Source organism: Salmo trutta, chromosome 4, assembly GCF_901001165.1.
Source record: "Salmo trutta chromosome 4, fSalTru1.1, whole genome shotgun sequence".
NCBI lineage: Eukaryota > Metazoa > Chordata > Actinopteri > Salmoniformes > Salmonidae > Salmo > Salmo trutta.
Genome location: NC_042960.1, coordinates 54,132,358 through 54,159,620, shown reverse-complemented (window position 1 = coordinate 54,159,620; position 27,263 = coordinate 54,132,358). Strand labels below are relative to the sequence as shown.

The following is a 27,263-nucleotide window of genomic DNA, read 5'->3' as shown; positions in this document are numbered from 1 at the left end:
TTCAGATTTGCTGTAGTTACATGACTTTAGTGAACTATTCTACAACTTTCAAAGCACCTTCAGGCTTTGCTGTATACATTCAACATGATAAGACAGCTTAAATGTGCAATGACTTATCAAAGTGTTTTTCTGCTTTGGTTTGGTTAATTAATGTTGGTATACTTCTCAGAAGAACCTTTACATGATCAAGTCTGCTGGTTAGGGGAATGGATGGACTCTCTGTTGGACCGTTGAGTGTGTAACACCCTGTGCTCATGGAAACTCAAGGGCCTTGCTGAGGTCTCATGCCCTCCTACCCTTAGCAGGACAAGGACATGACTTTAGTGCAAACTCTTGTTGTCTCAGCTATAGCACTATTTCCAGTGCTATCAGGCTTTATATCCCCAACCCCACCCAAAACACCCCTCTGCCCGACCTCATAAAATACCCCACCCTCCCTAAACCACATCCCATACCCTGACCCCCACCCACACAAAAACAGAGTAATGCTGTAGCGGAACCTTTTAAGACGTTTTTTTTACATAAAGACATAAAGGACAAGCTATTCCATCTACACCATTGTAAAGTCCACAGAAATAAAGGGAGAAATGTGAACTCAAGTAAATGTTGTGTATGATTCCACACAATTTGCTGCATACATATCGAGGGGCTGGGCTTTGTTGGTGTTGGTGTGATGCTTGGTCAGAGTCTCATTCTAGATATCATGTCTGGGATTACTTTCATACCTTCATATTATACACCAGACATGAAGAGCAACTAGGGCATATCTCTATAAGAGTGTCCTATGTGCAATCTGGGTCAATTTTGGCTTAGCCAAAGAATAAAGAAATAAAATAGGAATACAAGTTGAAATCACAATACTAAGGCCCAAGAATGTCACCCGTTTTAATGGTTACATATGCTTGGGAGGGGTGACTTAGAAGCCTAACACCTCACCGAACTATGGCTTTCATCAGACCTATGCATATACATGACCCTACACCGAGCTCCTGGCATTCAGGCTATACATATTAACCACCCCTTATCTACTACCTCCTAGTATTTGACTTGATCATTGTAGATGTCCACACTGACAGACTATTGAATACATTCATCTAAAAGGAGTCAAACTGTTCAATAACAAATCCCAGGGAAATAAAGATTGCAACAGAATACAAAGCGCTGAAAAGCTATGGAAGAGATGGTTGAGTGTGTGGATGTTTCAAGTATTCTCTCTCACACACACACCCCTTAGTTAGCCACTACTTGGAAAATAGTATGTGTATGATGGAACTGCCGTGTCTGACTGTGTTTTCTTCCCTGTGATAATATGTGGAGCTACGAGAGGGGAGCTGGTGAACAGATGGGTGGAGATAGTTTGTTTATCCAGGCTTGCCCTGAGACCCTCCAGCCATGCACACACACACACTCCAGCCCCACCCCCTCCACTCCTCCCCTGCTCTGCATTAAGACATGAATATAGACTATATATATATTTTTTTTTTTACCAAAACTTAATTTCAAGTGCAATCAGTTACATGGGGTTATTTTGTATTTTTAAAAGTTTGTATGGTCACAAAACCCAACATGTTCATTTCTGAACGTGCCTGGCTTCTCTTAAGAGATCCAAAACGCACATACATTTCTTTCTTTTTTGGCAGCTTGTCGTCAAAAACTGAACAAAACCAGAAAACAAGCTTAACGGCAGCACTTGCGATGGGGATATTAAGCTCATTCGCCTTACTTTGTTTCAAAGTACCCGTTTCTTTGACAAAAGTGCCCTTCTCAGTAACAAAGTGCATTCATAACCTGCTTCTTTCCCATTAAGGTGCAAAGGACTGATACTCAGGACACCGCATTGCAGCAATGGCAGGGGAATTCGATCTAAGTCACTGGCACAGCACCCTCTCCTCTGTGTGGTTAAGAGTGTACTGACCAAGACAAACATGTCCAGATGTATGTGAGCCAGTAGCCCATACCGAACACACGTCATAAGTCTGTAGAGCAGCACCTAGTGGCTGCCCTCGTGTTTTTCGCCCACTTTAGTGTCTGCCTGGCTTTTAGTGCGCCAGCAGTTTGGGGAGCGTGTTTGAACGTGCCCACAACTGGAGGAGCTGCTGACACTCCCAGCCCGTCTGAGTGAGTCACACTGCGCTGATGTGGCCAGAGAAAAGACCCTGGCTGCCACACACACAAACACCCAGCAGCAGTCCAGTCAGCCACTGAGTAGACCTTCTCTACCCAGGGCTCTATAATACCCTGCACTCCACAGGCTGGTTTTGGGGCATTGGAGGACTAAAGTGGGAGAGAGAAGGCCTGATTTGAACCCGTTCTGCCTGGAAACATGGCTGTGCCGAGGAGATTATATTTTGGAATGCAACAGACATTGTGAAATCCCCCTCCCCTCGCCACCCATCCCCCAACACCCAGCTGCGCACTTATTTGGCCTCCCAACTTGGACAGGTATTTATTGCTCTCTTCATCACACAGGTTGCCTCGTGGCTTCGTGGTCCCCAGGACAAAAAAGATTGGAATACGCACAATTACACACCTCCTTTTCCTGACGACCTCCTTTAAATATACATCTCTCTGTTGGATATCTTTAGTAAAGCTGTGCAAACGTATAAAAAAGGTGCTCGTCTCTCCTCTACTCATCTCTGTCTATCCCTGGTTTTCGTCTTTTTCAACCTGCTGTTGGTTAGACACTGCCCTCTCTCCTTCTCACGCCAGGGAAGATTCCGTCAGAACTGCACAAAGTTAAGCACATAGCTAGTAACTCTTCTTCCTTCGGGCAGTAACTCTATACATCTCAATCAAGTGTTAAGTTTAGGACCAATGGGTTTCTCAATTCAATATACTCTAACATTCATTCAGTTTCTTTTCTCTTTTACCCACAAGCTTCACTCTGTGAGAAATCTGACATCAAGCCGAAGGAAACCCCGATTGGTAGGCTAATATATCTCAGCATTAAAAAGGACCAATATAATCACCACCTAATGTATCTACATGTATACAAATGTAAAGTGTCAAGTACCCAAAGCAGTCAACTCAAACAAGAAACAAATAACGGAAAAAAATTAAGACAAATCAAAAAGAAAATAGAAAGGCTGAAATTTCAGGGTTGTGATTGGTCGTCAACGACGTGGTCGCCTGGCAACATGACCATGGTAGTGCTTTAGAAACACACCCCCTCCTCTCGCGGTCCTTACCCCTGCAATGGAAGAGCCCCCCCAAACGTGGATTCAACTCGACATTTAACATTTTAAAAAGATGAACCATAGATTAAAAAATATATTTTAAAGAGTAAGTAACACTTAAATCAAATCCTTGTCTGATTCTTTCTGGAGCATTTGAAAAAAAATGATTATTTCTGCATCAGAGGTGTGGTTGAGTTAATCTTGCATATATTGTCATATTCTGACAATACTACTACTATAGTAAGTATACATTTTAGAAATGCAAAAGAATAGAAAAAGATTGGTTGCTTTCCATCTGAATATGAGAGATCACACTCCGTTCACCAATGCAGAGGCCAATAGATGTGGGACACCTCAAAGTTTGAAGGCTATGAAGTCCAAACCAATAGAATCTATTTTAACTGCATAGTTGCTCAGGTTTTTCTGTTGTTTGGTTATACATAAGCTTAAGCACTTTTGCCAAATGTACAGAAACCCAGATGAGACAGAAATGACCCAGAAAGGAGACATCATGGAGGTGTGATTTGAAGCATTCTTTGCTCTTTAACAGACCACTGACTGGTGTTTGTGTCTACTCTGTTTCCTAAAGCAAAGGGATAAAATAAACTGAAAATATTAGATTGGTGACACCCTGATTTGGTATATAGAGGAATAGTTAGTTGTTGTGTTTATTTTGTTTGCCGTTGTTCATAGCGTGTTCTTTTCTCCCTTGGTTTCGGTGGCGGCCCCTCAGGGTCCCAGTATGAATATGGCGTCCAGCGTCCCTCCCTGTCTCAGTCCCCCGGCTCCCCTGCCATCTCCTGGGGCTGAGGACTGTGTGCATGGGCCCTGGAGGCCCCCTCCACCACCGCAGCTGAAGCCGCCTCCATGCGCCGTCTCCCCCTGCCACTCCGAGGGCCGGGGCCCACCAGCCCCACGGGGACCTCCAGGAGCCCGGGGTCCCGCACACGAGGCTTGCGGCCGCGGCGGGAGGGGATGCCGTTGCAGCCGTCCTTCTTGAGGTGGCGGTGCAGGTGGTCTGAACGCACAAAAGTCTTAAAGCAGCTGGAGCACTGGTAGGGCCGCAGGCCTGTGTGCACGCGCATGTGGTTCTTCAGGTCGTAGTTGTGGGCGAACGCAGCACCGCACTGCGTGCACAAGTAAGGCTTCTCTCCCGTATGCTTACGCATGTGAACCTTGAGCTTGTCCTGCCTGCGGAGGAAGAACACAGAGGCTCAGTACAGAAAAACAACGGAATTGATTAGTACAGTAGGAACTCTGATAGCAACAAGGGTAGTTAAAATAAGAAGCAAACTACAACCATTAACCAAACAATAGGCTAAGAATCACAATCTTGAAAAATGACAATTTAAAACATGTCTGTGTTGACATTGAAACAAAATAGAAAATGTTCCACTGCTTTGCAACATAGGCTACAGTACATATTGTTATGTTGTGTGATCTTAAAGTAGGGTGTTTGTCCAGGGTGAACGTGCTTATGGAGGCTGTTTGTCTCCCTGAGTCTATCGCCTTCACTATAACACCTAATGGACCTCTTCCAGGTTGTTTACTCTGCCACGGTAGCAAGGTCATCTGAGGACAGGCCATGAATAAATACAAAAGTTTGGAAAAGAATAGTAGTGGTCACACGGTCTTAAGTGTGGATATTTTGGAAGAAAGGCCTCGTAAAGTTCCAGCCATGCTGGAATTGAGGATTCTTTGGTTGTAGAACTATTTTTTCCTTTCTTTTTTTCCTTCCTTTCACTTACATTTATCTACACCATTACATCTTTATCTACACCATTTCTTAAAGTACATGTAGAGACCTGGCCCGGAGCTCAACGTTCACAGACAGTGTGGCTAGGTTCAGGGGAAATCTATTTCTGGTGCACCTACCTTCAAAGAATATCACATATAACACTGGAAAGTGGAAATAAATTCAATTAAACAAAAATGCTTGTGAACGAAACTGTATATTTTTTTTATTGAACCTTTATTTTAGATTAAGGGTTGCGAATTAAGGGTCACTTTTTTGGACAAACCCAGAATCTTCAGAGACTAATCAATGGGTCAATAGCTCCTCTTAAAACATCAGCAGCAAGTTTTCAGTGAAATAAAACTAGAAGACAAAACATAGACTTTAGGATGACAGTCTGGAGAGGTGCTATCTTGTAAAAGTAGGATAGCTAGCTGAACACCTTACTAGTGCCAAGTTCAGGCCCCTCTACCTTATTAACTGAGGCTTCCCCCACAGGAGACTGAAAAGATTTAGCATGGGTCCCCAGATCCTCAAAAAGTTTGACAGCTGTACCATCGAGAGCATCCTGACTGGTTGCATCACCGCCTGGTATGGCAACTGCTCAGCATCCGACCGTAAGGCGCTACAGAGGGTAGTGCGTACGGCCCAGTACATCACTGGGGCCAAGCTTCCTGACATCCAGGACCGATATATTAGGCGGTGTCAGAGGAAGGCCCAAAAAATTGTCAAAGACTCCAGTCACCCAAGTCATAGACTGTTTTCTCTGCTACCGCAGGGCAAGCGGTGCCAGAGCGCCAAGTCTAGATCCAAAAGGCTCCTTAACAGCTTTTACCCCCAAGCAATAAGACTGCTGAACAATTAATCAAATGGCCACACGGACTATTTACATTGACCCCCCCTTTGTTTTCACACTGTTGCTACTCACTGTTTGTTATCTATGCATAGTCACTTTACCCCTACCTACATGTACAAATGACCTGGACTAACCTGTAGCCCACACACTGATGCGATACCGGTTACCCTGTATACGTATATCCATGTTATTGTTATTTTATTGTGTTAATTTTTGTTTTATTTTTTTACTTTAGTTTCTAAACTCTATTTCTTGAACAACATTGTAAGCATTTCACAGTAAAGTCTAAACCTGTTGTATTCAGCGCATGTGACAATAAAACATAATCAGTCCTTCAGCTTCCCTCACCTACCCACCCACCCAGTCATAATATCTGTCTCTCTGCCATCCAGCCCTTTAGCACCCAGAGTGCACCTAAACAAACCTCCGGAGTTAAGAAAACTACTTAGCACCCACACAAGCCACATAGGGGCACTACTGCTACCATGGTTACACACATACAGTGACACAGGGTGAAATATTTAAAGGACAGGAGTGGTTTATTACAGTGCGAAAGCAGCACACTCGTAACCCTGATCAAATAGGATTAAGATTACAACACCCGCTTCCCACTTCACTGCCGATAGGCTGCATTTAGAAGCAAGCACATTTAGATCAGGCTCGCCATCCTGCGCAAAGGGTATATATATATAAAAATATATATATAAATAAAATAAAGGATATTTCATGTGGAAACCCTCATATTAAATGCTAATGGCATTCACTAAGGTGATGGTTTATATTCGGAATAATGTATTACAGCTTTGTCATTCTTCTGCATTTATTTTTTAAATATATTTTACATGTGATAAGGCCACACAAGAGGGCCAGAGATAATTACACACACCTGTGATAATCTGAAGTACCCCAAAAGCCCACTAGACGTCATCTGATAAAATTCAATATATTTTTTGAAAGTTACCAACATTCTGGTAGCTTTCTGGTAAACTTCAAATGTTTCCAGTAATATACCCTCCCTTTGCAACCCTAGTCCTGGGTATTTCCAGTGTGCATCTATTTCCAATGCAAGTCCATTGATTCATTCATTAAGAGGATAGATTCAAGGAAGAGGTAGTGCTCTTAAAATACAGGGAGACCAGCGACACAGCGCGCTAGTCTAGCAGTCCACCCTGGCCTGTAGCTAGCTGGGCAGCCTGACTGTGAGCAGACAGATTTCATTAGCTGGCTAAGGACTGGGAGAGGGAGAGAGAGGGAGAAGGCTGGTCGGTTGGGAGAGGAGAGAGAGGGAGAGGGCTGTTCGGTTGGGAGGGGAGAGAGAGGGCTGTTCGGTTGGGAGGGGAGAGAGAGGGCTGTTCGGTTGGGAGGGGAGAGAGAGGGCTGTTCGGTTGGGAGGGGAGAGAGAGGGCTGTTCGGTTGGGAGGGGAGAGAGAGGGCTGTTCGGTTGGGAGGGGAGAGAGAGGGCTGTTCGGTTGGGAGGGGACAGAGGGGGCTGTTCGGTTGGGAGGGGAGAGAGAGGGAGAGGTCTGTTCGGTTGGGAGGGGAGAGAGAGGGAGAGGGCTGTTCGGTTGGGAGGGGAGAGAGAGGGAGAGGGCTGTTCGGTTGGGAGGGGAGAGAGAGGGAGAGGGCTGTTCGGTTGGGAGGGGAGAGAGAGGGAGAGGGTTGTTCGGTTGGGAGGGGAGAGAGAGGGAGAAGGCTGGTAGGTTGGGAGGGGAGAGAGAAGGAGAGGGCTGGTAGGTTGGGAGGGGAGAGAGAGGGCTGGTCGGTTGGGAGAGGAGAGAGAGGGAGAGGGTTGTTCGGTTGGGAGGGGAGAGAGAGGGAGAGGGCTGGTCGGTTGGGAGGGGAGAGAGAGGGAGAGGGCTGGTCGGTTGGGAGAGGAGAGAGAGGGAGGGGGTTGTTCGGTTGGGAGGGGAGAGAGAGGGAGAAGGCTGGTAGGTTGGGAGGGAGAGAGAGGGAGAGGGCTGGTCGGTTGGGAGGGGAGAGAGCAGGGAGAGGGCTGGGTCGGTTGGGAGGGGAGGAGAGAGGGAGAGGGCTGGTAGGTGGGAGGGGAGAGAGAGGGCTGGTCGGTTGGGAGGGGAGAGAGAGGGAGAGGGCTGGTAGGTTGGGAGGGGAGAGAGAGGGAGAGGGCTGGTAGGTTGGGAGGGGAGAGAGAGGGAGAGGGCTGTTCGGTTGGGAGGGGAGAGAGAGGGAGAGGGCTGTTCGGTTGGGAGGGGAGAGAGAGAGAGGGAGAGGGCTGGTAGGTTGGGAGGGGAGAGAGAGGGAGAGGGCTGTTCGGTTGGGAGGGGAGAGAGAGAGAGAAGGCTGTTCGGTTGGGAGGGGAGAGAGAGAGAGAAGGCTGGTAGGTTGGGAGGGGAGAGAGAGGGGAGAGGGCTGGTAGGTTGGGAGGGGAGAGAGAGGGAGAGGGCTGGTAGGTTGGGAGGGGAGAGAGAGGGAGAGGGCTGGTAGGTTGGGAGGGGAGAGAGAGGGAGAGGGCTGGTAGGTTGGGAGGGGAGAGAGAGGGAGAGGGCTGGTAGGTGGGAGGGGAGAGAGAGGGAGAGGGCTGGTAGGTTGGGAGGGGAGAGAGAGGGAGAGGGCTGGTAGGTTGGGAGGGGAGAGAGAGGGAGAGGGCTGGTAGGTTGGGAGGGGAGAGAGAGAGAGAGGGCTGTTCGGTTGGGAGGGGAGAAAGAGGGAGAGGGCTGGTAGGTTGGGAGGGGAGAGAGAGAGAGAGGGCTGGTAGGTGGGAGGGAGAGAGAGGGAGAGGGCTGTTCGGGGGGAGGGGAGAGAGAGGGAGAGGGCTGTTCGGTTGGGAGGGGAGAGAGAGGGAGAGGGCTGTTCGGTTGGGAGGGGAGAGAGGGAGAGGGCTGTTCGGTTGGGAGGGGAGAGAGAGGGAGAGGGCTGTTCGGTTGGGAGGGGAGAGAGGAGGGAGAGGGCTGGTAGGTTGGGAGGGGAGAGAGAGGGAGAGGGCTGGTAGGTTGGGAGGGGAGGAGAGGGGGAGTTGGGAGGGGAGAGAGAGGAGAGTTGGGAGGGGAGAGAGAGGAGAGTTGGGAGGGGAGAGAGAGGGAGAGGGCTGTTCGGTTGGGAGGGGAGAGAGAGGGAGAAGGCTGGTAGGTTGGGAGGGGAGAGAGAGGGAGAGGGCTGGTAGGTTGGGAGGGGAGAGAGAGGGAGGGCTGGTAGGTGGGGGGGGGAGGGGAGAGGGGAGAGGGAGAGGGCTGGTAGGTTGGGAGGGGAGAGAGAGGGAGAGGGCTGGTAGGTTGGGAGGGGAGAGAGAGGAGAGGGCTGGTAGGTTGGGAGGGGAGAGAGAGGGAGAGGGCTGGTAGGTTGGGAGGGGAGAGAGAGGGAGAGGGCTGGTAGGTTGGGAGGGGAGAGAGAGGGAGAGGGCTGGTCGGTGGGAGAGGAGAGAGAGGGAGAGGGCTGGTAGGTGGGAGGGGAGAGAGAGGGAGAGGGCTGTTCGGTTGGGAGGGGAGAGAGAGGGAGAGGGCTGGTAGGTTGGGAGGGGAGAGAGAGGGAGAGGGCCTGTTCGGTTGGGAGGGGAGGAGAGAGAGGGAGAGGGCTGGTAGGTTGGGAGGGGAGAGAGAGGGAGAGGGCTGGTCGGTTGGGAGGGGAGAGAGAGGGAGAGGGCTGGTAGGTGGGAGGGGAGAGAGAGGAGGGAGAGGGCTGTTCGGTTGGGAGGGGAGAGAGAGGGAGAGGGCTGGTAGGTTGGGAGGGGAGAGAGAGGGAGAGGGCTGGTAGGTTGGGAGGGGAGAGAGAGGGAGAGGGCTGGTAGGTTGGGAGGGGAGAGAGAGGGAGAAGGCTGGTAGGTTGGGAGGGGAGAGAGAGGGAGAGGGCTGGTAGGTTGGGAGGGGAGAGAGAGGGAGAGGGCTGTTCGGTTGGGAGGGGAGAGAGAGGGAGAGGGCTGTTCGGTTGGGAGGGGAGAGGGCTGGTAGGTTGGGAGGGGAGAGAGAGGGAGAGGGCTGGTAGGTTGGGAGGGGAGAGAGAAGGAGAGGGCTGGTAGGTTGGGAGGGGAGAGAGAGGGAGAGGGCTGGTAGGTTGGGAGGGGAGAGAGAGGGAGAGGGCTGGTAGGTTGGGAGGGGAGAGAGAGGGAGAGGGCTGGTAGGTTGGGAGGGGAGAGAGAGGGAGAAGGCTGGTAGGTTGGGAGGGGAGAGAGAGGGAGAGGGCTGGTAGGTTGGGAGGGGAGAGAGAGGGAGAGGGCTGGTAGGTTGGGAGGGGAGAGAGAGGGAGAGGGCTGTTCGGTTGGGAGGGGAGAGAGAGAGGGAGAGGGCTGGTAGGTTGGGAGGGGAGAGAGAGGGAGAGGGCTGGTAGGTTGGGAGGGGAGAGAGAGAGAGAGAGGGCTGGTAGGTTGGGAGGGGAGAGAGAGGGAGAGGGCTGGTAGGTTGGGAGGGGAGAGAGAGGGAGAGGGCTGGTAGGTGGGGGGGGAGAGAGAGAGGGAGAGGGCTGTTCGGTTGGGAGGGGAGAGAGAGAGGGAGAGGGCTGGTAGGTTGGGAGGGGAGAGAGAGAGGGAGAGGGCTGTTCGGTTGGGAGGGGAGAAGAGAGGGAGAGGGCTGGTAGGTTGGGAGGGGAGAGGAGAGAGGGAGAGGGCTGGTAGGTTGGGAGGGGAGAGAGAGGGAGAGGGCTGGTAGGTTGGGAGGGGAGAGAGAGAGGGAGAGGGCTGTTCGGTTGGGAGGGGAGAGAGAGAGGGAGAGGGCCTGTTTCGGTTGGGAGGGGAGAGGAGAGGGAGAGGGCTGTTCGGTTGGGAGGGGAGAGAGAGGGAGAAGGCTGGTAGGTTGGGAGGGGAGGAGAGAGGAGAGGGCTGGTAGGTTGGGAGGGGAGAGAGAGGGAGAAGGCTGGTAGGTTGGGAGGGGAGAGAGAGGGAGAGGGCTGGTAGGTTGGGAGGGGAGAGAGAGGGAGAGGGCTGGTAGGTTGGGAGGGGAGAGAGAGGGAGAGGGCTGGTAGGTTGGGAGGGGAGAGAGAGGGAGAGGGCTGGTAGGTTGGGAGGGGAGAGAGAGGGAGAGGGCTGGTAGGTTGGGAGGGGAGAGAGAGGGAGAGGGCTGGTCGGTTGGGAGAGGAGAGAGAGGGAGAGGGCTGGTAGGTTGGGAGGGGAGAGAGAGGGAGAGGGCTGTTCGGTTGGGAGGGGAGAGAGAGGGAGAGGGCTGGTAGGTTGGGAGGGGAGAGAGAGGGAGAGGGCTGTTCGGTTGGGAGAGGAGAGAGAGGGAGAGGGCTGGTAGGTTGGGAGGGGAGAGAGAGGGAGAGGGCTGGTCGGTTGGGAGAGGAGAGAGAGGGAGAGGGCTGGTAGGTTGGGAGGGGAGAGAGAGGGAGAGGGCTGTTCGGTTGGGAGGGGAGAGAGAGGGAGAGGGCTGGTAGGTTGGGAGGGGAGAGAGAGGGAGAGGGCTGGTAGGTTGGGAGGGGAGAGAGAGGGAGAGGGCTGGTAGGTTGGGAGGGGAGAGAGAGGGAGAAGGCTGGTAGGTTGGGAGGGGAGAGAGAGGGAGAGGGCTGGTAGGTTGGGAGGGGAGAGAGAGAGGGAGAGGGCTGGTAGGTTGGGAGGGGAGAGAGAGAGGGAGAGGGCTGTTCGGTTGGGAGGGGAAAGAGAGGGAGAGGGCTGGTAGGTTGGGAGGGGAGAGAGAGGGAGAGGGCTGGTAGGTTGGGAGGGGAGAGAGAGGGAGAGGACTGGTAGGTTGGGAGGGGAGAGAGAGGGAGAGGGCTGGTAGGTTGGGAGGGGAGAGAGAGGGAGAGGGCTGGTAGGTTGGGAGGGGAGAGAGAGGGAGAGGGCTGGTAGGTTGGGAGGGGAGAGAGAGAGAGGGAGAAGGCTGGTAGGTTGGGAGGGGAGAGAGAGGGAGAGGGCTGGTAGGTTGGGAGGGGAGAGAGAGGGAGAGGGCTGGTAGGTTGGGAGGGGAGAGAGAGGGAGAGGGCTGTTCGGTTGGGAGGGGAGAGAGAGGGAAAGGGCTGGTAGGTTGGGAGGGGAGAGAGAGGGAGAGGGCTGGTAGGTTGGGAGGGGAGAGAGAGAGGGAGAGGGCTGGTAGGTTGGGAGGGGAGAGAGAGGGAGAGGGCTGTTCGGTTGGGAGGGGAGAGAGAGGGAGAGGGCTGGTAGGTTGGGAGGGGAGAGAGAGGGAGAGGGCTGGTAGGTTGGGAGGGGAGAGAGAGGGAGAGGGCTGGTAGGTTGGGAGGGGAGAGAGAGGGAGAGGGCTGGTAGGTTGGGAGGGGAGAGAGAGGGAGAGGGCTGGTAGGTTGGGAGGGGAGAGAGAGGGAGAAGGCTGGTAGGTTGGGAGGGGGAGAGAGAGGGAGAGGGCTGGTAGGTTGGGAGGGGAGAGAGAGGGAGAGGGCTGTTCGGTTGGGAGGGGAGAGAGAGGGAGAGGGCTGTTCGGTTGGGAGGGGAGAGAGAGGGAGAGGGCTGGTCGGTTGGGAGGGGAGAGAGAGGGAGAGGGCTGGTAGGTTGGGAGGGGAGAGAGAGGGAGAGGGCTGGTAGGTTGGGAGGGGAGAGAGAGGGAGAGGGCTGGTAGGTTGGGAGGGGAGAGAGAGGGAGAGGGCTGGTAGGTTGGGAGGGGAGAGAGAGGGAGAGGGCTGGTAGGTTGGGAGGGGGAGAGAGAGGGAGAGGGCTGGTAGGTTGGGAGGGGAGAGAGAGGGAGAAGGCTGGTAGGTGGGAGGGGAGAGAGAGGGAGAGGGCTGGTAGGTTGGGAGGGGAGAGAGAGGGAGAGGGCTGGTAGGTTGGGAGGGGAGAGAGAGGGAGAGGGCTGTTCGGTTGGGAGGGGACGAGAGAGGAGAGGGCTGGTAGGTTGGGAGGGGAGAGAGAGGGAGAGGGCTGGTAGGTTGGGAGGGGAGAGAGAGGGAGAGGGCTGGTAGGTTGGGAGGGGAGAGAGAGGGAGAGGGCTGGTAGGTTGGGAGGGGAGAGAGAGGGAGAGGGCTGGTAGGTTGGGAGGGGAGAGAGAGGGAGAGGGCTGGTAGGTTGGGAGGGGAGAGAGAGGGAGAGGGCTGGTAGGTTGGGAGGGGAGAGAGAGGGAGAGGGCTGGTAGGTTGGGAGGGGAGAGAGAGGCCCAGTCGGTTTTGTCGTGGGCAATAATCAACAAAACCGGCGATCACAAGTTCAAATTCCGGCATTGGCACAGATGGGGAACTGCTCTGCTTATAATTCCCGTCAGTATCAGAACAGAACACTTTACAGCAGCTTCCTCCTAGATAACGTGTCACAACCCTCTTTTATACCACCTGTTAACATTCCAGGACTTTGCCATGAGCCATGTCTTTATAAAACACGTCTTTATGACACCCTGATTCCATCCACTAGATGAAATATCAAACATGTTCATCTCTGATTAACATTTTCCAGAAAGGTCTTGGCAAAATGATTCACATTACCACATAGGTAGAGGACATCTAGAGCGGCAGGCAGCCTAGTGGTTAGAGCATTGGACTAGTAACCGAAAGGTTGCAAGATCGAATCCCCGAGCTGACAAGCTAAAAATCTGTCGTTCTGCCCCTGAACAAGGCAGTTAACCCACTGTTCCTAGGCTGTCATTGAAAATAAGAATTTGTTCTTAACTCACTTGCCTAGTTAAATAAAATAAAAATACATTTGTTTACTATGCTTTCAACTATGTTTCTCACTTTAATTTCAGGATAGTACATTAATTAGTACATTAGCAAATCAATTAATTGACAGAGAGCTAACATAGCTAATGCTAAGTAAGAGTGTCCTTGGCTGTGGGACAACAGTGGTCTTGTTTTTGCTCCATCACGCCTCCTCACCATGAGTAGATGTGACATGGGGTGGTCAGTGCATTAATTGGGGATTACCTGGTGAAGCGCACTTTGCAGATGGCGCACTCATAGGGCTTCTCTCCCGTGTGCGTGCGGATGTGGCGGGGTAGCTTGCCTGCACCCTGGATGACCTTGGAGCAGATGGGGCACTTCTGGAAGGCCTTGGAGCGCATCTTCCTCTCCCCTCCGCCCCCTCTCTCTTCTCCTCCCTTTCCTCCCCTCTCTCCTCCCCCCCTCTCTCTCTCTCGGCTAGAACCGCCCCGTGCCGTCCAGAGGGGCAGCAGTCCCTGTGAGACGGCGGCAGCGGCATCCTCGTGCTGCGTGCTATTAAAGTAATTCAAGTAAAACTCCACGTCCGGGTCCTCTCCCTCCCCCAGCTCCTCCCCGGCCGCGGCCCGCTCCTTCTGCCTCTCGATGGAGTCCATCATCTTCTGCAGGAGGGCGCTGGCCGAGCCCCTCTCTCCATCCCGCCCCCCCTCTTCCTCCCCCTCTTCCTCCGTCTCCAGTTTGGGCTTCGTTGGGAGGTAAAAGTGGCCGTTCTGGGCTGGGGCATAGAAAGAGGCCCCTGGCTCCCCTCCGTTACCCCTGGCCCAGGCCAGCATGTCCCCGCCACTTTCAGAGTGCTCCATCTCCCCTTCATCCTCCTCATCCTCTTCCTCTTCATCTTCAGGGTCCTGTGTGGGGACCTGGGTCAGGGCGAGGTCCAGGGGAGAGTAGTACTCTCGGGGGCCCCCGGGGGCCCCGTTACTTTGGGCCCCATTGCCATGATTAAAGTGCAGGTGTGTGGGCATGTCCCTGAGCTCTGGTGTGCTGCAGCTGCTGCTCCAGTGGGCCCCTCTCTGGAAGTACTGTAGATACTCCTGGGCCCGCAGTCGATTCCCCTGCTCCACCTCTCCTCCTCCACCTTTCCCCTCCTCCTCCTCATCATCATCATCCTCCTCTTCTTCTTCTCCTCGCTCACTGCCCGCCTACGAAAAAATAAACAGGATTCCATTACTCTCATACAATGTCTAATAGAATGTGAGTGGACACATGCATATCATATTCACACAACAGAAACATACACGACTATGAACATGGCCATGCTACTGCTATTCTACACGCTCCCCACCATGTGAATGTTGTAGCTTAACTGCGATAGGTTTTGTCTGTAGAATGCAGCTTGTGAAAGAGCACCCTGTCCTGAGACTCAGAGACTGGTGTTGGCTTAGCATGGGTAAATGTTTCGAGGTCAGTGTTATTGTGACCCCAGGGTGTGGATGTGTGTTTGGCAGTGTGTGAGAGAGACACTAATAAAGAGCATGATGTGATGGCCAGACAAAGACTGATGACTGAGTGTTATTTTGTTAGCGTGACGTGATGAGGTTGTGTGGTACGTGGTCTGTGGTGGCGCATTTGGATGGAGCTCCAGAATGGCACTTGCAACACAATAGTTTTAACAACTCAAAACAAGAGTGGTTTGACTGGTTTCCACAGAGGCCATACTGAATACATGTATTTTAACTTTCAGAAACTTTGGATAAAAACGTTTGTCAAGTGACCATATTTTGATGCGAGGCTTGTGATGTAATGGTAAGACAGAGACTGTTGACGGAGTATTGGTAAGTTAGCGTTGTCATGACGACCAGCCTACCGGCGGGGAGAGCACTTTGGTGTCCAGCAGGTGAGTGCAGACTTCCTGGACGGGCGAGATCTCCAGCAGGTGAGCAGCGGCCAGGATGTCTCCCACGGAGCTGTGGCTGACGGTCAGCGTGGCTGTGTAGGCAAAGTCCAGCAGGGCGCCTAGGGCCTCGGCTGCCACAAAGTCGATGGAGTAGACGTGCTGCTGGTCGGCAGTTGGACCAGAGGTGAATAGCTTGTAGAAGTAGGGGCTGCAGGAGGCCAGGACCGAGCGGTGGGCGGGGAACTCCCTCTCCTGGTTGACCAGGAGCACGTCACACAGCAGGCCGCTGAGGCGCTGCTTGTTCAGGCTGCCCAGGATGTCTGCGCTGTGCTCGGGGAAGGGGATGCCCACCAGGCCCTCCTCCGCCGCCTCCCCTCTCCCTCCTCCTCCACCCCCAGTGCCCCTGAGCCGCCGCCCGCCCCTCCCGCCGGCTCCCAACGACATCTTCCACCAGCCTGCCGCAGAGCCGCCAATCACAGCCGCCGCCCGCGTGTCCGTCCTGCCGTCTATCCGTCTGCCTGTCTGAGGGAGGAAGAAGAGGGGGAGAAAAGGAGGAGGAGAGAATCAGTTCTCAGTCTTTAAAACACAATACACAGATGCCCAATTCAATTCCTAGCCCAAAGTCCTAGGGATTTGGTAGGTATTACAGTAGCAATATGGTAATAGCACCACGTGCATGGCCATAACTACATACATTTGAGGACACCGAGGTCCGGACCACTGTATTTTTTTCTAATTTGAAAAAAAGTCAAATAATAAAAGGATATATTTTGTACACAATAAATTAAATCAATATAATATTGCTCAAAGCTCAGAACGCTTATATTCTTCATCGGACTGAGTCCTAATCGCGCCTGCCTGTTTGCGAAAGAATGGAATCATGAACAGTGGTTTGCTTGTTATGTTCGCCTGCGCCCCCGGATTTGCCATTTTAGCAGCACATGGAATTTATAGTTTACCCATTACCCACCTTTTTTTACCACCACATCGCTGCTACTAATACAGAATCGTAAATAATATTCTATTTGTTGACCCCTTTTTCATGATATCCAATTGGTACAGTCTTGTCCAATCGCTGCAACTCCCGTATGGATTCGGGAGAGGCCAAGGTCGAGAGCCATGCGTCCTTTGAAACACGACCCTGCCAAGCCGCACTGCTTCTTGACACACTGTTCGCTTAACCCAGAAGCCAGCCGCACCAATGTGTCAGAGGAAACACTGTGCAACTGAAGTCAGCGTGCATGCACCCGGCCCGCCACAGGGAGTCGCTAGACTGCGATGGGACAAGGACCTCCCGGCCGGCTTAACCCTCCCCTAACAATTGCGCGCCGCCTCATGAGTCTCCCGGTCAAGGCCGGCTGGGACACAGTCTGGGATCGAACCCGGGTCTGTAGCGACGCCTCTAGCCTTAGACCACTCCGCCACTTGGGAGGCCCCGTAAATAATATTCTAATAATTTTATAATACAATCATCTATGTGCTCCATTGATGTCTGTCTGGGCGAAGCTTGATTAGTAATGGCTCGGAATACAAAATGTGAACGCTATGTAATTTGAGATATCTCTTATCTATGTAAAGAGTTGATGATTTTAAGCAATGACTGAACAGTTGCTGATGCTAGGTGTCAGTGTGATTCAGTTCTCATATTTCCCCCCTTTCAGGGGTATAACATTACAATTGTATAGCTAATTGATGGTGGGAGGAGCTATAAGGGGACGGACTCATTGTGATGGCTGGAATGGAATTATTGGAACGGAGTCTAAAATATGGTTTCCATGTTTGATACCATTCCATCTATGCCATTCCAGTCTTTACAATGAGTCCATCCTCCTATAGCTCCTCCCACCATGCCTGCCCTGCTAATAGGCTGTGTGTTTCTAGATGGACTGCCGTGAATGAACCTACACTAGCTTGTTTTTGATGTTCTCTTAACAGCATTTGAACTTTTTTTTTTGCTTATATAGAAATGCAGTAGATGGTCTTCAACTTCGGGTCGGCAGGTAGCCTAGTGGTTAGAGTGTTGGGCCAGTAACTGAAAGGTTGTTAGATCGAATCCCCGAGCTGACAAGGTAAAAATCTGTCGTCCTGCCACTGAACAAGGCAGTTAACCCACTGTTCCTAGGCCGTCATTGAAAACAAGAATGTGTTCTTAACTGACTTGCCTAGTTAAATAAAGGTAAAATATGTTTTTTTTTTTATAAAAACTCCCCGACCTCACTAAAACCCTGGTTACGGCCCTGACCATGTGGTAGGCTAGGTGGAATTTCCTCTGTAATTTTTCCATCCACCCAGATATATAAGAAGTGCCTCAGGGTAAAGGCTGCTGGTTATTTAGGAATTGTGTAAGAAAGTAATTTAAAATGCTCCGACAGGCTTCAGCACCTGAGAAAATACATGAAAATAATATTGGGTTAAAATTTTGCTCACTAATGCCACAATAATGTGGCGTGCCATTAATATCCACTGGGCACACACTGGTTTAATTAGTGTTTCTTCCACGTACTTTCAATTCCATTACGTTGAACTAACTAGGTCCGGGACGATACCAGTATTGCGATACTCGTAAGTGTAATGGCAAGGATTTTTTTTGGAAAAAGTCCCTAATGTTGGAAACAAACATCATTATGTTGTCATCCAGAGTCAGATGAATTATTTTCCAAGCTATAGCCCACAATATTTTACATACAAAAGGTTTTTAAAAGGACCAAAGAGTGAACTGCTTCGTGTTTTCATTTTTGCCATAGAAAAAAACATTACGATACTGGTTTCTTCACAGCCCTAGAACCAACGTGGAATAAAAATTGATACTGTAGATCAATCACTATTAAATCATGTCAGAGTTCCTATTGGCCAGTTTAGCTAAAGAACTGGACGTTTTCAAAACTACAGTCCTCTACAACACCAGGCCCCAGAGTTCATTAAAGAGCCTGAAGGGCCTGGAGGTGAGCCATGTTGTAACATCACCACCATACAAACACTACAGATACCATTGATTTCACTGACAAACAGCTACTGGCCGACATACTGGCTTTACAGACCAATCTAATAGAAACTACAGTATAGCTATGGCATACATCCTTTTTGGCCAACATTTCCCATACATAGTCAGTGTTGAAATATCTGTCATCCATGCTGTATCTGCGGTATCTGTAATGCTGGATGTATTGGCCCACTGCTGAACCTATTACCATGAGAGAGAGTGAAGGGCAGTTTGAGGGAGAGCAGGGAGGATCAGAGTGCATGCTGGGAGGAGGAGCAGGGCTGGGACTGTACAGCAGCCTGTGCGTCGCTCTGTGTCAGTTAGGAAAGGGGGAGGAGGGGGGAGGAGGGGGGAGGGGGTTACAGACCCTGTGGAAAAACCTCACTGGAGGAGGAGGACACGCACAAGCTGCGAGGGAACGGTATTAAAAAGGGAGGTTGTCAATCCGGTCTGAGCCGGTTACCCCACCCTTTACTGTGTGCCAAGTTTCAGGAAGGCTGTCCCCTCGCTCACGTGTGTGTGTGGGGGGGGGTGGGGGGTGGGGAAGATTAAAATGATCGACTGCAGCTTGCAATGCCCGGGGGAGGGGGGCTCGGCAACACAAGTCCTTCCTGATTTGTCCATTTACAAACACACTTACAAGCACAGACAAACACACACATTAAATAAAGCCCCCCCTCCCTTCTCCATCTGCCAGGGAGACCCAGCAGGGGGTGAGGCAAGTGGGATTATTCTCTATAAGAGCAACGCATTCAAATGACATTCCTTCAGATTAAGCCTCTTGGTATGTACACTAGCCGTGCTCAACCTGGCTGCCTCTCCTCTCCCCTGCTCGGCTCTCTCCCACACCTCCTCACAAAGCAACGCCTCTCTCCACACCTAGAGATCTGGCACCGCAGCAACACTAACCACAGGTCATACTCCAGTAACGCTTTCTGAAAAGTCAACTCTGGGTAGTGCTAGAAACCTAATTGCACTTTCTCTGATGTTAACTCCACTCCTTCAACAAAGAGGAAAAATCCTTAACAAGACCTGTCAATCATGCCACCTCATAATGTGAAATTTAAATGCTTTACTATGGTAAACCGGTACATCTGTCTTGTGGTAATCTTAAAACAAACAAGCTTGCAAATGGAAATAATACTGTCCCACTTGGTTCCCTGTGGAGTAGTTTGTGTCTTTTATTCATGACACAATGTCCTTTCATTTCGGCTCAAGCCAAGTTAGAGCACTTTCTTTCTCCTTTAACCCCCTACTATTTTATATGCACCTGACCACACAGCCACTACAACCTCTCCCATTGTCTTTCTGATAAAACTGCCCTGTCTGACGTGGGAACATTTGATTATCCTCCACCTCTCATTTGAATATGCTGAGGGAGGGGAGCGAGGACAGAGACTCAGAGAGAGAGCGAGAGACAGCGAGAGAGAGAGTCGGAGAAGGCAACCGCAGGGTTAACGGTTATGTCCTTCACAGTGTGGAAATAGATCCTGGGTGAGCCCACAGAGACCTCAGCCAAGTCAACCTGCTCTCACTGATGCTGCTGCTTACTGCACCAAGCTGCTGGGCTGGCCCCTGGTGCAAACCTGCTTACACATTATCCTCAGGACATACACGCCCGACCCTGGGTCACACGCAGATCTGTGGAGGCTGAGAGGAGTTAAAAACAGTCTCATAGGCTACCTCATACAGACCAGTCACCATTGAGGCATGCAGCTGTCCTGTCTTGTACACAGGAGCTATGGGGAAAGGAGAAGAGTCCAGGCCCAGGATGAACCCACAGAGAGCCCCACAGAAAGAAAGAGGAGGAAACAACAGTGCAAACAAACCTGATCCTGACACCTACTCATGGCTTGAAACATTCCTTATCACTTATTCATGGCTGTGGGTGACAGCGGCCACAGCGCCACACCGTGTCCCCAACGTCTCAGCGTCTCAGTTCCCAGGGCCACCACCGACCCAGCGTTGCCTGCCTAGTTCACTAGATCCTACTCTGCACGCACAGGGTGCTGCTTTGCAAGTCAAACCACTACTTACTGCTGCAGATCCCACCACCCCACCCCTCCCCTACCTGCCCCCACTCACTCAACCCCCCCCCCCCCCCCCCCATGCGTGCCCAGCAAACATGGAGAACAGCTATCGAGATTAGATTTCGGGGACGATCCCATGCAAGACACTCTGAGCTGAACATCGACTTTGTTTCAGTTCTATTGAACTTTGTCTATTTGGCTTTTAACACCTGACTGTGATAAATGGGCTTCTGTCCTAGATAGAACCCTTGTTATTTAATGACCAATACAGTGACACCTTGTGTTTATACTGGTAGTTATAAAACCTGTAATACACTGGGTGGTGCTTTATACTGGAAATACAATCTCAGGTCAACTGGGACCAGGATCAAAGAAGCTACAGTCTTTGTCTGACACATACCGTTCATTCCTGGAGTAAAATGACTATCAACCTTACCCACGACAAGCTCCGGTGTTCCTTACATCACCAAAATGAAAGTCGCTGAAACTGAGTGTTTTGCTATGATGCTTTTGAAGAGCAGTCAACCCCACACTTCTTTGTTTCCCTGCTGAAGGGAGCAACACAGAGACCAGAAAACAAGCATCCTTAGCAGAACAAGCAGTGCAAGTGTGTGGGGGATCAGTGATCTGTGAATAATTTAACTCCAACCACACTGGAGCAATTACAGTAGACTAGGGTAGAACTCATAGAAGCATAGGGTGGGTGATATAGACAGCAGAGTGCAAACAGGTTGGCTTTCCCTGGCTGACTGTCACGGGCTAAGACCAGCCCCCTGTTGATTGAGCCCAGAGAAAGGGAATCACTGGACCGGGGTCACCAGGGTTCAAGGTCATGTCACAGAGGATATTACAGGATAATCAGAAATACTATGGGGAGGAGGGGGACAGGGGCTGGCCAGTTCCAAGAAGAACAGGATTCTGACTGAGGCTGAGCCTGGCCTAGTGTGGCTGTGTGAATCATTACTGCCAGGATTCCCGGGATAACAAACCTGATAGGTCCTGAGCAGGAAGAGGGCGAACCACTGATAAAACTGGAGGTGGGGCTGTGCTGCTCAACTTGAAACAGGGCAGACGGCTGCCAAGAATCAGACACAATGCCCCTGACTGAAAGGTAGTGGGCGAGGCCATCTTAAACAAACTCACAACCTTGACATCAGCCCAAGGAATACTGTAAATGTAATGTGCTTGGAAAGTGTCTGAGAGACTCAAGAAACCTTTTCTTAGCCCCTATAAGAAACTATCCCTTCACACTGCAGGAGGGCTTAGACACTATTATATAAAGTCCTTATATCACATTTGTCAATAAAGGTTAAGTGCAAGAGGAAGTGGGAGATTTTTATGATTTCATATCAAAGGTCTAAGTTCTTTAAGGGTACCATTACCCCAGAGATCAAGAGATAGCTGGAGAGCCACTGTTGAGAATCAATAACTGACTACTGTATGGGTTTACAGTACCATCCCCCTTCTCCTAGCAAAGTAAAGTAAACCAAAGTGAAGGCTCGACTTGGCTTTCCTTGCCTCCCTCCTCCAGCCTGAACTAGCTGGTCCAGAAACAGACTTGCACATCTGGCAGCACCGTTTCAAACAGAGACACAACCTCTTTTACTGCTGGAACTATACTTCCCTAACGCTGCCATGCTGTCAGTCAGGAAGTAGTGGATCCAAACTCACAGTAGCACTAAAATCAGCTGCACCCCTAGTAGGCGGTTAGCTACACCCATAGTAGAGCCAGGCCCAGCAGCAGTAGCCCTTCTCCCCTCAGCCCTGCGCCATTCTGTGCAGGCGGCTGTGCATTGTGTGCAGAGGACTTCCTGTGTGTCTGTGACAGGCGTGTAACAGAACCCGCTCTGTTATCAGATGACCATCCCTCTCTCTCTCTTCCAGACACTGCACTGCGCTGTGCCCCTGCTGGCCAACCACATCGCCCACATCCCCTTCAGCCTGCTGAGAAGGCTAGAACAACGTCTGGAAATGAGGCAGGAACTCACCAGCCATGAGATTGTCATATGGTACCCTCTGATCACAGGAGACTTAAGCGAACACTCCTCTCTCCATACGTAGTACCAAGGTCAACATGGGATTTCTCAGACAATAGATTACTCAGAGAAAAATGTGTGACATCTTGGAGACAACCCACCGCGAATAAAGGAAAGTGTAAAAAGTGAAGTCCCACTCACAACACAACGGCCTACTCTTACCCTGGGCTGCATCTGAGCCTCTAATTTGATCAGGTTGTGTGAGCTGCTTCATAACCCAGCAGGCCCAGGACAGCCCCTATCACTCCCCCCAGACTCCACAACAACAACACAACAGACAGAGCCGTGTCTGTGTGTCTGTCTACTTGGGACAGGAACAGTGGGACATTTAGCTGCTGACAAGGGGAGTTCCCCCTTAATAATGGGGCAGCTTATAGTTCAGTGCACCACCCAAAAGCAACATTAGCCCAAAATGAGGCCTTCCAAAGACTGTCAGTAAGCATGCATGCAACCTGTCTCCTCCTGTCGCTGTGGACCTGCTAGTTTGGGGCATTATGGTGCACAACATACAAGAATATCAAACTGTATTCAACATGCTCACCGCCAAATTGATGGGTGGTGTCTAGGGCCTACCCACAGCCACTGAAGTCCCCTGCAATTCCCCTGGATGCTATTGTGGGTAACATGGAGCGTCCCGATTTAACCTCTTAGTGGAATTTATTCAGGCCGAAAGTAAGTGCAGCCTTTTGCAATTGGTACTCAGGGGTAGCAAAAGTAACATCAGAACACTTTGACATTTGAGAGACGAATACATCTAAACACCTCTCAGTTGTGGGTGTCTTTATTACAATCCAATATGCCCCTTCCTCTCTCTCTTACCCACACACTTCAAAACAAGTCCAACAAGTATGGGTTGCCAGAAATATGCATCTGTGAATTAGAATATATGTTATGGTTCCTGCAACGTCTTTTGACAAACCACCAACTGACAGACAGACAGAGACACACTGTAGGCTAAAATACGTTGTGACACAAATCACACAATGCCAAGAGGGCTACTTGAGGCGAGCGGGATGAAGAGAGTGACAAAAAGGAGGGTGTGGGCAGCCGGGGAGAAGAACAACTGAAGGAGGGTGTGGGCAGCCGGGGAGAAGAACAACTGAAGGAGGGTGTGGGCAGCCGGGGAGAAGAACAACTGAAGGAGGGTGTGGGCAGCCGGGGAGAAGAACAACTGAAGGAGGGTGTGGGCAGCCGGGGAGAAGAACAACTGAAGGAGGGTGTGGGCAGCCGGGGAGAAGAACAACTGAAGGAGGGTGTGGGCAGCCGGGGAGAAGAACAACTGAAGGAGGGTGTGGGCAGCCGGGGAGAAGAACAACTGAAGGAGGGTGTGGGCAGCCGGGGAGAAGAACAACTGAAGGAGGGTGTGGGCAGCCGGGGAGAAGAACAACTGAAGGAGGGTGTGGGCAGCCGGGGAGAAGAACAACTGAAAGTTAATAAACGAATGCAGGAGTTCCCAAGGGCAGTGGGCAAAGTTTCCAGTGGCGGCTCGTTCTCTACACTTCACTAATGAGGAGAAATTGTCCACAAGAGGTGTCACATTTTCTTCCATCATGTCACAGTTGTGCCTGAGGGTAAGGAGGGAGATATCATCTGTAGCTGACTCACTTATTACATTAATAACACCATTAATAACCATTAACATTACACCATTAACATTACGCACAATCACACTATTTTAGATGATCAAATTAAAAATCCTCATTTTAAATCAACCCAGTAAGTACAGTGTTAAAATGTCACAGTGTGTATTCCCAAATCTTTAAGACAACAGTCTCTCTAAACATGATGTGCTCTACCTGCTCTGAACAGTGCCCTATTTGCCATCTTTTTTTTAATCTGCAAGTGGGTCAGGAGCTCTGAAGCCCCATCCCCTCCCTCCCTCACACACACACACACACACACACACACACACACACACACACACACACACACAGAGAGAGAGAGAGAACCTGGTATTTATTTCCTCAGCTCTCCTCCTTTCTCCTCAGTGTCAGGGGAGAGAGAGTGCAGTTTGAGCTCTTACCAGCTGGGCAGAAGCACGTGTCCCTTCCCCAGGCCCTGTCCGGCTCTCCTGTCTCCGTGTCTGGGTAGGGCCCTGCCTGCTGCCTCAGTACTGGAGCTTTTGCAGACAGGAAACTTCCGAGTGGCCCTAGTCATACAGGCAAGCCCTTGCCTGATTCCACACAAGCAGACACCTACTCCCACCCTCTATTTTCAGCCCACTGCTCTTGCATATCTTCCTCATCTGTGATTGGCTTGACAGCCGCTCACTCACCACACCTCCTTGCTGGGATAGGCTGGCAGCTGTTCTCTTTTCTGTATGGCCAAGGGCAAGGCACTCTGGGATGTAGAGTCCTTAAATGCTATTTGACCTGCTACACAGCCCTTGCTGTGAACTACGAGTCCCAGCTTTCCGTCCCTCGCCACCCCCACTGCTCCAAGCCTGTTCCAACGTAAGCACTCTGGGCAGAATTATACACTACAGTATGTTGCTAGCAGGATGCCAGGTATTAAAAGTACAGATCAGCCATCAAACAGGGCCGTGCTGCATACTAACAAATGGCTCTCGGCCAGAACCGTCACAGCCAAACACTGTATTCAGTGAGACTACACCTCTGTCTACGTTTTAAACACACTTCAAGAGGCCTGACCAAATTAAAGACAAATTTCTATTCTGATCAATTCCAAACCAGGAGGAAAGAAGGACCAACCCAGCAAAAATATATGTAAACACATTGCTCGTAACTTTTCCCTCCAAGCATGATTTCTTAGTGAATGACAAATTCTGAAAAGTTGTCATTTGCTTGTCATCGTACCTTGTTCAACATAATTATTTTTGGTTCCTCCTTCCTCTAGTTCAGACCCCCCCTCCCCGAACACCCCATCCACCTCATCCTCTAAGTGCTTCCACCTGCCTGAAAAGTTAATGCCTCAAACACACCAAATAAAACTGAATCATCCCCCAAAAGGTAAAAGCAGGAATAAGATAAGTATTTTACGAGGAATAAAAACATATCCATAACTACTGCCTGAGACACCCCCCCCCCCCTCCCTCCCCTCCCCTTTCGCTCTCTCCTCTCTCTCTGTCCCCCTCCCTCATTCCTTTCTCCTCTCCTTCTGTGCCTGCTCCCTCCGGTCGACAGGCCCTGGGCGGACAGCGGGGTGTAAGCGGGGGTGCTTTTAGCTCACCTGCGATGGCCGTGGTGGTGCTTGTTATGGGTCAGCCCTCCTCTCCTCCTCTCTCTCCCTCTCTCTCTAACTGTCGTGCTGCTCAAAGCCCCGTATGCGCTAACCAAGCGCCAGCAGATCAACTCAATTCCCTTCCTGGTTTCTGGAGGGCAAAGAGGTCCCTCCCTTTCTCGCTCTCTCTCACCCTCTCTCTCTCTTAAAGAAACAGCATTCCACTAGATGTTTCTCTTGCTCTCCTCTCTGGGGAGAAAAATAAAAGTGATTGGTCTGCGATCAAGAATGGACATTTGTCATATCAATGACATAATTGACAATGAGAACTTGACTTCATCCTCTTGCTGTCGGTACAGTTGACAACAGAGTCCATATTAATTGGGCATGAACTGATTGTAGTTCTTACCTTAGTCTTTTCTCTTCTACCGAATCGCACCCACCCATCCCATAGCCTGAGGTCATAGTGTCCCACCCCAAAAACAAGCCTTGGTACATTCCAGGACACAGGGGCTGCCAGTAACCCCCTAGACTCTCAATCTCTCCCTCCCCACGTTCTACTAGAATACCTGTACCTTTTACAGGTAAGACTACAGAACATGCCTCACCTCTTGTCATACTAATCCCACTTTTACCAAGGCTTCTTAGGTGGCGTGTAAGACACCAGTCAAAATCAAATCGTTCGGCTTTATCTCTCTTATAAGGACAATGCATTTTGACTGATTTCTAACATGCCTACGCACTTTTTACATTTTCTACACTGCACACCTGGACAGTTAGTCAGAGTGGGATGGAGATCTTCCATACTCCAAACAGGCATCACACTGAGTATGAACACGTTATCATGTATGAAGTGAAATGGCTTACCTTATGTAATGTGATGTAACAGCTAGCCATGACTGGTGTCTCCTCGGTCTGACTGGAATCTGTTGCACCCCACACTGTGTGGCATGGCTTGGCACTGTGAGAAGAACTAGGTTAGGCATGCTCTGACAGCATGTGGGGAGGCAGTAACACACCCAGCCTAGAGGACAGTGTCAGCACTACAGCAGGTAGCAGAGGTAGTTCACAATCAGACAAAACACAGAATATATCAAATATATACATCCCTCAAACTGAACTCTGTACCTGGAAGCTGTTCCACTGGATTTGTTCCCCTTTAAAATCAGGGACAGATTTAGACCTGGGACACCAGGTGGGTGCAGCTCATTATCAGGTAGAACAGAAAACCATTAGGTTTTTGAATACCCCGGCTATACGGACAATTAATGTAAACTATTTACACTAGAATAACAGCTAGAAATCAATAAATGAATCCATGCTGACAGTACTGCAGTTTAACATCCAATACATTGTACATCTGAACGATTGAACTATACAGTTTTCAAGTCTTAAATAATTAGCGAACCATCAGACTGGTTAATTTTCCCTTCTGGTTGGCAGGTCAGATGATGTCAGCCATTTTTATTACAATACAGTCCAATATAAACGAGCCTCACCCACCACAAACACCCACCAGCAACTCTGCTTTTGTCATTTGTGGCTGAGTCATGGTTGACTTAATTCAGGCCAAAGACGAGAAACATTAATCAAACACTTAAAAGCAATACGGAATGTATCTCCTAAAGTGTTTTGGTTTTAAAATAAGTATCCAAAGCATAGTTTAAGGGAAGCTGTGTTATAGCTACAGTACATGACTCGAGAGTTGAAGACTCCTTGGATATGTGTAGCATGTCATAACCTGGGTCAAGAGCATCATTTGGCACTTACCTCCTGTCTTTCCTCCGTAAGTATCTGGTCGTGTCCTGTTTCTAAAGGAACGCTCCTGGAAGAGGGCAAAGCCATTCAGTTCGCCCAATAGAAAGCACTATTTAACGGTTGTTCCATAACTAACCACAAAACTCCC

General features: G+C 50.5%; 2 protein-coding genes across 2 annotated transcripts; both read right to left on the bottom strand.

The window, feature by feature from the left end:
* Positions 1-1,474: 1,474 nt before the first annotated feature.
* Positions 1,475-27,246, bottom strand: LOC115192625 (zinc finger and BTB domain-containing protein 7A). The gene is made up of 5 exons (XM_029751345.1): positions 27,128-27,246; positions 26,225-26,318; positions 15,102-15,653; positions 13,505-14,436; positions 1,475-4,367 (listed from the first exon to the last, which is right to left on the bottom strand). The coding sequence occupies exons 2-5, from the start codon at positions 26,252-26,254 to the stop codon at positions 3,950-3,952; spliced, it is 1,932 nt and encodes a 643-aa protein (XP_029607205.1). The 5' UTR covers positions 26,255-26,318; positions 27,128-27,246; the 3' UTR covers positions 1,475-3,949.
* On the bottom strand, positions 22,927-25,181 carry LOC115192627 (uncharacterized). The gene is made up of 2 exons (XM_029751348.1): positions 24,201-25,181; positions 22,927-23,742 (listed from the first exon to the last, which is right to left on the bottom strand). Exons 1-2 carry the CDS (start codon positions 24,332-24,334, stop codon positions 23,154-23,156), a joined length of 723 nt encoding a protein of 240 aa, XP_029607208.1. The 5' UTR covers positions 24,335-25,181; the 3' UTR covers positions 22,927-23,153.
* Positions 27,247-27,263: the final 17 nt, after the last annotated feature.

Coding starts and splice junctions, on each gene's coding strand:
- LOC115192627 (XM_029751348.1), bottom strand. CDS start 24,334: ATGACTAGGGCCACTCGGAAGTTTCCTGTCTGCAAAAGCTCCAGTACT. Junction 23,743..24,200: donor CACGTGCTTCTGCCCAGCTG/GTAAGAGCTCAA, acceptor CCTTACCCTCAG/GCACAACTGTGACATGATGG.
- LOC115192625 (XM_029751345.1), bottom strand. CDS start 26,254: ATGGCTAGCTGTTACATCACATTACATAAG. Junction 15,654..26,224: donor GTTACATCACATTACATAAG/GTAAGCCATTTC, acceptor TTCCTCCCTCAG/ACAGGCAGACGGATAGACGG. Junction 4,368..13,504: donor TGCAAAGTGCGCTTCACCAG/GTAATCCCCAAT, acceptor CTTCCTCCGCAG/GCAGGACAAGCTCAAGGTTC.